General features: G+C 46.8%; 1 protein-coding gene across 11 annotated transcripts in view; it reads right to left on the reverse strand.

The window, feature by feature from the left end:
- The window catches only part of PARD3 (par-3 family cell polarity regulator), a 675,053-nt gene extending 665,218 nt beyond the window's left edge, over nt 1-9,835 (reverse strand). For all 11 annotated transcript variants that reach the window (XM_008065798.2, XM_008065800.2, XM_008065805.2 and 8 more), the window contains exon 1: nt 9,655-9,835. In XM_008065798.2, the coding sequence (XP_008063989.1) occupies nt 9,655-9,774 (120 nt within the window). In that variant the 5' untranslated portion in view covers nt 9,775-9,835. The remainder of the gene's footprint in view (nt 1-9,654) is intronic.
- Nucleotide 9,836: the final 1 nt, after the last annotated feature.

The raw sequence follows: 9,836 nt of genomic DNA on the forward strand, positions 1-9,836 counted from the left end.
ACATAAAAGCAATTGAACAAAAAAAACCATTCTCATATAAACCACCTACATAAAAGAAGCACTCTCTACTTAGTGTCTTTAACCTAAGTAGATATTTTGATTAGTTCGCAATTTTAGGTTTTTGAGACATATAGCAAGTTGTTTAAGTGTCAGAGAAGGAAACATTGATTTTTAGTGTAGTCTATCTCAAATAGGCCTTTTCAAAAATGTCATCCCTATAATACAGATTAGTTTTCTAAACTAAATGGATGCAGTAGAAATAACAGGAATAGAAAAGCCACACTCTAGAACATATATATCCAGGGTCCGAAAATTTAAATCTTACAGTGTCTGAATATTAAAAAACACCAAGAGTAGTGGGAGAAATAATATAGATATGATTGTCATCTCTAAAACTACTTACATTTATGTCAACCTCATGAATATGCCTGTGTGTACACATAAATACATATATAATACATATATAATACACTTAGTATCATGTAATATCACACATTTATAATCCACAAAGGGAACAGTCTCATTGTTTCTGAGCATGTGATTTATATTAAAAGATACTTATCCCAAGACAATAAGGGATTCTGAAGGTAAAATTTACCCTTACTCTCAGTAGTATGCATTTGACCTGGAGAACAAGTCCCATCATTTCAAAGTCAGGGAAGCAAAATATTCTTCCAGTGTGGGGGGGTGGAGTAGAAGACTCTATGCCCTGTGTGCACCACACATTGCTCATGCCTTGTGGCCCCATGAGCACCAGAACCAGCCATGCAGCCTAGTTGAACCTGCACAGAGACTGACAACAGGAGCCCAGCTTAGCACCTCTGAATCAAAGACAAAGATGGGGAAATGAAGGCTCATGGAGCTTGTGAGATTTGCCAAAGCTCAAAACTACCAAGAGCCAAAACCAAATACTGGAAAAGCTCTTCCACTGCATACATCCTAGAAGCATCCTAATCAACCTGCATTCAGCAAAGGCAGCTGGTGAGCCGAGCAGGAGTCTCTGGATGAGGGAAAACAAGCAAACAATCACTGAAGCCCTTAAAGGGGTAAGGGACAGCAAGGAGAGGCCAGAGAACTTGGTGCTCAAGTCTGGGATCCCAGCACATTGGGAGGCAGAGGCAAGAGAATTGCCTGAGTCTAGGGGTTCGAGACTAGCCTGGGCAACTTGGCAAGACTTTGTCTCTACCATAAATCAAAAAGTTAGTCGGGTGTGGTGGCACATATCTGTAGTTCCAGCAACTTGGAAAGCCAAGGCGGAAGGATCACCTGAGCCCAGCAGGCCGAGACTACAGTAGCCATGTGCATGTCACCACACTGGGATACACAACATAGCCTGGGATACAGAGTGAGACTCCAACTCAAGAAATAAAATAAAAATAAAAATAAATAAAATATACAGTGGAGTGATGTTTTAGTACAGCCACAGAACTGTGCAACCATCACCACTTATCTAAATTTCAAATATTTCCATCATCCCAAAAAGAAATCCCATACCCACTAACACTCTCCATTGACCCTAAACTCCAGCCCTAGGCAAACACTTCTCTACTGCCTGTATAGATTCACCCACTCTTGTCACTTTATATAAACAAAACTATAGACTATGTGGCTTTTGTGACTGGCTTGCTTCACCACAGCAAAGCGTTTTCAAGGTTCAGCATGTTGTAGCCAGTATCCGTTATTTCATTCCTTATTATGGCTGAATAGTACCCCAGCATATGGATATGCCACATTTTAGGTATACATTTCTCAGGTGACGAACACTTGGGTTGTTTCTGGCTATTATGACTAATGCTACTATGAACAGTTGTGTACAAGTTTTGTGTAAGCACGTGTTATTTTTCTTGTGTATATCTTATATAGTCTGTCTTTAAGAGAAAAAAATTAAATAATTGCTGTTTCAAGACATTTGGATGTGGTGTTAGAAATCTTCTTAGTAAGTACCAATATGTGTTGGTGAAGAAAAAAGAATAAACAAGAGTAATACTTAGTTTTTGTTTTTGTTTTATTTTAAAGGTGTGGGGTACAATTCAGGGTTAGGTACATAAGTGGTCATAATTCAGGTAAAGTTTGGGCCTTCCTTTGATCCCTACTTCACCTAATTTGAGATAGGGTACCCTTATTGATGTTACATAAGCAAAAGTAATATTTCATGGCACAAAACACCTAAAGATGGCAGGCGAAAGATGAGAAGACAGAGACCTATAAAGGAAAGTCATATTTACATAATCTTTCCAAATAGAAAAAATGTTGAATAAGGGACAAAAATTAGAGACCTTCCTACCTTGTTCACTAAATTCCACATTTCTTTCTTTTATTTGAGATGGGAGTCTCACTCCGTCGCCCAGGCTGGAGTGCAGTGGCACACTCACGGCCACCCCAGTGTCAACCTGCTGGGCTCCAGAGATCCTTCCGCCTCAACCTTCCAAGTAGTCAGAACTACAGGCATGCAATACCACACATGGCGAATTTTTGATTTATTGTAGAGACGAGGTCTCACCAAGTTGTCACCAGGGTTGGTCTCAAACCCGCGGGCTCAGGCAATCCACTTGCCTTGGCCTCCCAAAATGCTGGGATTACAGGTTGAGCCACTGAGCCCAGCCCTTTTTTTTTTTGAGTTGGACTCTCAGTCTGTCACCCATGCTGGATTCCAGTGGCACACTCACGGCCACCCAGCATCAACCTGCTGAGTTCTGGCAATCCTTCCACCTCAGTCTTTCAAGTAGCTAGAACTACAGGGACGCACTACCATGCCTGGCTAATTTTTATTTTATTGCAGAGACAACGTCTTACCAAGTTGCCCGGGCTGGTCTCAAACCTGTGGGCTCAGGCAATCCACTCACCTCGGCCTCTCAAAGTGCTGGGATTACAGGCTGAGCCATCGAGCCCGGTCTCACATTTCTTTCCATAAAGATTTGCTTTTCCATTTTCCATATAAAGCAGAAAAAACAAAAACAGGTAAAATTGTATAAATTGACTGCCTCACCCCCCACAATAACTTGTCCCAGCTAGGAACGTTACTGTGAGAGTGGACACACAGGACAAAAGTATGCCGGGTGGGCCTCACTCCCCATCTCCTCCTGATGGAAAATGACCTGTGAAAAGCACCTTGTGGTTCAATTTTACCTGTTTCTTTCCATCCTTGGAAAAAATGCAGAGGGCTCTGATCATCTACCGATTGAGTGTTTGCCATCACCAACCTGCATTCCAACTCCACAGGGAGGTAAAACCTCCCAGGACAGATGGCAGATCTGTCTGTGGGTCTCTGTCCAAATGGGACATTAAACGTCCCCTCCACGACCAGTACATCCATGTTCACCATAAGCCAAGGAGCACTTCCCGTCAGCCAGATTCTCTCTGAGAATCTCAGCTCCTAAACATTTCTATTTACTCCTGGCACTCATCCAAGGATCCCGACTGACAGAATTGGAGGCGCCAGACCAAGCATAGGTGTGTTTCTGGGCCAGATTCCCACACTGCCCTGGCCACCTGCCTTGAACCCAGCCAAAGACAAGCCCCAAGACAATCCTCTGCTTGGTCTGAAAAACAGACTGAATTCCTTCAAGGCAGCTAACACAGAAGAATAACTCCAGACATGCCAAATCTCCCTGCATCTTCGTTTCAACTGCAAGCTGTTTGGGCCATTACCACAAACACACCAAACCTTAGAGTCCTTAAAATTAGCAAGCACTGATTAAAGCCTTCTAAGCAGAAGGGGATTTTTTGGTGTGATGTGCTGATTCTCAATTCTGTATTTACTCAGTCTTTGTGACCATTATTAGGTGACAGACCCTGGAGCTACAGGGAGGACTGAAACACAGTCGCCACTTCAGGCCTTTCCTGTGGAAGAACAGAGCACACAAACACACGGGAGCACCACATGGTCAAGCACACACACCGGGCTCCATGCAGGAGCCACAGGGGAATCCTTGGAGAAGCAGGGAGAACCCCACAGCCCAGAGTCTGCAGCCGGCCCCCAGAGATGGCTGGTCTTTGCCAAGGCTCAGTGAAGGAGTGCGGAGAGGGAGCAAACACTGAGGCAGAAGAAACAGAAAATGCCAGCATTGAGGCAGGAACATGCACGCAGTCCAGGTGGGTGGAGCACAGAGCTTGGAGAGGCTAGGAGGCGAGGGGGTCCCCAGGAAGAATGGGCTGTGTGAGGAGCAGGACTTGAGGGAACAGCGTAGAGAGGCACTTCAGCAGGAGGCTATGAGCCTGGAATCTCAGATCAGTCTTTCAAACATGGTAAGTTTCTGTATCCTTTTTGAGAGGGAAGGCAGAAAATGTTAATAAAACAATAAAGCTTCCTCCATTTCACTACTTCTATGCTTGCCTTTATTTTCTCTCAATCTCTGCAACAGTATAACTGCTTTCCTAAAAGTTTCAAAAAGCTTGTCAGTGTGTAACAACATGCAGTCACACATTTATTCCCAGAAAAGTTCCACGCCAACCACAAGATTTTTCTTTTCTTTTCTTTTTTCTTTTTTTTGAAGTGATGTCTTGCTCTGTCACCCAGGCTGGAGTGCAGTGGCACCATCATAGCTCACTGTAGTCTTGAACCCTTGGGCTCCAGTGATCCTCCTGCCTCAACCTCCGGAGTTGTTGGGACCACAGGCATGTACCACCACATCTAGCTTTTTTTTTATTTTCTGTAGAGACAAGGTCTCACCATGTTGCCTAGGCTGGTCTCTAACTCCTGGTCTCAAGCAATCCTCCTGCCTTGGCCTCCCAAAGTGCTGATATTACAGGTATTAGCCACAGAGACTGACTGAAATTTTTTTTTTTACATAAAAACCATGACTTCTATAATTTTGACAATCAACAGTCCCCCACAAAAAGAAAGCACATCTTCAAACGTTTCTGTCCACAGGCTCAACTTTTAAAAATATAAGTTGAGCATTCTTCATCTGAAATTCAAAATGCTCCAAAATCAAAACTTTGAGTGCCCACATGATAGCACAAGTGGAAAATTCCATGCATAATACTTAATACAAGCTTGGTTTCGTTACAAAATTGTTTTAAATATTGTATAAAATTACCTTCAGGCTGTGTGCATAAGGTGCATATGAAATATAAATAAATCTCACATTTAGACTTAGATCTCATCCCTAAAATATCTCATTATATGTATGAAAATATTCCAGAATCTGAAAGGAAAAGAAAACCCAAAACGCAAAACACTTCTGGTCCTAAGAATTTTGGATAAGAGGCACTCAACCTGCAGCACAACAGGTTGCGATTAAATAATTCAAAGGGTGCTTGAGGGACAGAGGCCCAGAAAATCCATCTGCTGTAAAGTTAGAACCGGCAACCTTGACCCTCTTTGCCCCTTACACACGTACACACACAATTTGCTCTCCCAATGGTGGTGCAACACAGGCAAATACTAACAGTCTGACCTATTCTTCAATTAAATCACAGTCTTTTTAAGCAAAAAGGGAAAATTCAAGCAGGAATTCTGGGGCACTTGGGAAAGTTCCCAAGGATTAAAACCATTTGGAGGATAAAACATATTTGCAGTTCCATCAACCCTGACAGAACAGCCCGTACGGAGTTTCTTGGTGGTCATCCTGTTCAATATCCATATTAGTCCTTCCAGGGAATATTCCACCTTAGAGAGGATGAGGCTCTTGCAAGGTTGGCTTGCCCAAGGTCAAATGACTACTTAACTTAGGTCTCTAAACCCGATCCAAAGTTCTTCCCACCCCCTGAGAAGAGAGATATTGGGGGGGGCATTTTTTTCTTTCTTTTTAATTTGTTTTCTGTTATTATTATTTTTTGAGTTGGAGTCTCACTGTGGCCAGGCTGAAGTGCAGTGGCACTCTTGTATTTTTATTTTAGAGTTGTGGGGTGCATGTGCATGTACACAGGTAACTAGCATGCAGGTAAGGTTTGGGCTTCTAGCAGCCCTTTCTCCCCCGAGAGTGGACATGGTACACAGGTGGTGGTTGTGTGCTCCTTATCCCCCATCCCTCTGTCCTAGCAGTGCTCAGTGCACCTTTGCAGTGAGTGGCATTTCTTTAGACTGAAATGCTAAAGAATCATCCATCCAAGACCTCATCCAGATGGCTGCTCAGGTCATCTTCGTAGAGGATTGCTTGTCACCCTACCCAACACCTCATCCTTCCTGCACCATCAAATTCTGTGCCCAGTGTCTTGCCCTGCCACTCACGGTCCGCCTCAGCTTGATCCTAGTGCACCACCTGTCATGAACCCTCCAAAGTCCAACTGGCCCTTGAATGCCTGAACCACCTGCTCACACTGCTCCCCAATGAGAATGCCTCCCTTCCCAGGCTCAGATCTCGGCTGATGCTCTTCCAAGTCACATGCCGGGACCCCAACTACAGACCTGCAGACCTGGAGTCCCTGTCCTCTGACAGCAGGAAGGTGTTTTTTGAGGTCACTGCACTACCACGTTAGCAAGCACTGCCCAGATCAAGGCCAGCACAAACCCTGTTGACTAAATGCAACTCCACACACAAGTCCCATAATGACAGCTCCCACCTCCAAATTCCAGAAGCAATTGCTGTCTACACCACCCTGTGGCCAATTAATGCTACCACCTACTGCTATTTATAGTTGTATGCAGTCTTCCTGTCTCCTAGGTTACACTCTTTTTGAAAAAATGCAAGAATTTAGTGTTATATCTCTGCACAGGGCATGATGTTGCATACACAGCAGCCCTTCAACAAACCACACACTTCCAGGTGGTCCTGTACATCTTGTGCCCCTCAGGAGTCATGGTGTCAGGCCACAGGCACAGGAACACACCACTAGCCCTCCCATACTCAGCCCTCAAGAGGACCATACGTGCAACACGGTTCTCAATGTGTAGCCCTGGATGAGGACAAGTGGACAGGGATGAACAGTCATTTCCACCAATCAGTAACCACAGAAACACTTTTACACTAGAGAAAAAAATCTATTTCAATCAGAAAAACCGATTGGTTTAACATGAAAACAGCTCTAATGTAATGCTAAAAAATTAGCTCCACCACACCCCAAAGTGCTTGCTGCAGGCTGAGAGCTTTCTTTCTTTCTTTTTTTGGGCTAGGTAGATTTTTATACAAAGCTATCAACATGATCTACCCACATTTTCCCCCACCAGATGGGAGTTCATCATGCCACATGTCACCTAGCAACCTAAACACCACTTGACAACTCCCCAGTCACCCAATTCTCCATACAGAATTTGTCATGTTCTATTAAGCAATATGGGCAAAGAACAGATAAGAGAATACAAGTTAAAACGGTGCTAATATGTATTTGTTTCACAGCCACTTTACACAGGATGGGAAAAATGAAAAGAAAAACTAAAGATTAATCATTATCTGGTAATGAGAAGGAAAAATACAAACAGACCTAGAAGACACTCGTGCTTTTGCAACATCTAAGAGTCAACTGTCTGTGATCCAATGATTGAACTTTGTATACTGCAAAGCCCACCTCCAAATTTACCTGCTGAACTGTAAATTGCACTTACAGCACTTTTAAATAATAATGGAGACTGGTGAGCCATCCATCTGACCCTCCCTCTCATCCCTCTCTAACTCCAAGGCCACCATCACTCTCCCTTCCTTCACCTCAAGGCCCTTTTTCTCTTTGTGATGCTTTTCAAACTCCCAGAAGAACACTGCACTTCCTCTTCTGTGTCCCCAGGTTCTGGTGAACAACCTTGCTGGCATTTAGAATAAGGTCCTGCTCTGTCACCAAAGCCTCTCAGCACCATGGTATACACTGGCTTCTTCATCTGGAGGAGCACAGAGCCAGTCTCTTGTCCATTTTCTACAAAGCAGTGGGTCCCCTGGATGTCCAGCATCCAGAACAAAGCCGTGGACATGGCAAATGCTTAAGAATTTCTGTGGAACGAATGAATGACTCAAGTCAGTCAAATAACTACATTTGCATCTTCCAAACAGGCAAATCTACCAATGTCCATTTAGTATATGATGACATATGACTAATTTTAAGCAGGTAAAATGAGTAAGGTGAGAGGAAACGCCAACCACCTTCCACAGATTCAGGATCCTAGGCACACTGCAGAGTACATATTATTGTATTTCTCTTTCCTTTCACATTTCGCTGATTTCCAGTAGGCATGGACAATTTGATTATTCATTTAGATCATTCAGATCATAAACTGTCATTCGTAAACTATCCTTAAATGTTTATGTTTAGAGGGCTTCTACCCTTTGTTAGCTTTGCAAGATAAACAGATGCCCAATTTCCACTGATTTTATTTGATTTTTCAACAGGAGCTCACCCAACTGTAAGGAACATTTTAGAGCTGTTAAAGTGAACACCTTCCATTCTGTGTCAGGGTCATAAACGTCCCCCAAAATTATATTTAAAAGGTCAAGTCCATGCTATTTTTTCCAATGAATACTAAAAACAAAACAATAGTGTGTGTGTGTTTTCTTTTTAATTTCAGAAAGAATTGTGGGCTGTCACCTCGCACTGACAGAGTCACCTGCTCCCTCACCTGCAGCCCCAAAGCTTTCCCGGGTCAGGCCACCCCAGTATCGGGAACAAATAGAAAACACTGCACCACACTGCATACGCCTTCCACCCAACATTACTACAAAGGAAATATCCCCGGGTGCTTGAGAGAAACTTCAGCGTGGGCCGTTGTCAAACACAGCCACAGTCGATAAAAACAATTTAACAAAATGCCTTTTCACTTCTGACACATTGTAGAGGAATGCAGCAAAGTGGAGACAATGTTATCACTCCACCAAGCCACAGGGAAATCTACTCGACTCCGAAATCCGCCCTGGCCTCGCAGCCCAGGCACCAGCTGGAAGTGGTTCCAGCGAGGTGCCAGCTGCGGTCCTCGCAGGAAAACTTCATTCGGCGACCATTCCAGGGTTGTGCTTTTTAAAGGCGCCCGCACTGGAGCTTCTCAATCGCCGAGATTCTCTGCTCCACAGACGCTCGCCGGCGCGGGGAAGCGGGGGTGCCTCTCGGTGCCGCCTTCCCGCCCCCAAACCGGCGGCTCCCCCAACCCTGCAGCCCCCGACACGCGCGGCGGGCAGGGAGGAAAAGGCTCCTCGCTGCGGCCCAGCTCCGCCGGGAGGAAGGGACTGGAGGGAGAAGGCAGCAGCCACCCCCGTCGGGTGGGGGATAAACTCTCCCCGCGCCACAGAAGTTGCCTTTCCGCAGCTTTGCCCGTGGGGCCTGGGAGCGGGGAGAGGCCTGGGGCTGGATTTGCACGGCCCGCAGCGGCGGCCGGGGGAGAGGGCCCGGCCAGGCTCGCCCGCGCCCCCCGCGCCAGACTCGGGCTCCGCTCCCCTTGCAGCTCCGGGAGACGCCGGGGCCGCCTGCGCCGCGGCGCTGCTGGCCCGCGGCGGAGCCCCAAGGGGCGGCGTTCGAGGGCATCGCGGGTCCCGGCGCGCTTCCCCGGGCGGCGCCCTCGCCCGCCCCGCCGGCCCGGCCCGCGCGGGGAACTTGGCCGCCCGCAGCCTGGGCGGGGGGCGCCCGCGAGGCCCGGCCGGGCCGCCGCACTTTCCCTGTCCCCGACTCCGCTCCGTCTCCCTCCTCCCCTTTCCAGGAAGCGCCATATTGATCCCGGCGCCTTCCCCCTCCTCCTCCTCCTCCTCCTCGTCCTCCCCCTCCTCCCGCACCCCCGCGCCCCGTGCGCCCCCGGCCCCTCACCTTGGCTATGGCCTTCCGGTAGCGGGTCACCGCTTGCTGGATGAGGCTGAAAACTTTCATGTGGCCGTCCCCGCACGGCACGACCACCCGGGTCCTCCCGAAGCACACCGTCACTTTCATGCCGCCGCCGCGGGCCGGCCCGCGCCCCTAGCTGACCGCGGCCGGAGCGCCCCGGGCGAGGG

This window comes from Carlito syrichta, unplaced genomic scaffold (assembly GCF_000164805.1).
Source record: "Carlito syrichta isolate Samal-C Ts95f unplaced genomic scaffold, Tarsius_syrichta-2.0.1 Scaffold308805, whole genome shotgun sequence".
Lineage (NCBI taxonomy): Eukaryota > Metazoa > Chordata > Mammalia > Primates > Tarsiidae > Carlito > Carlito syrichta.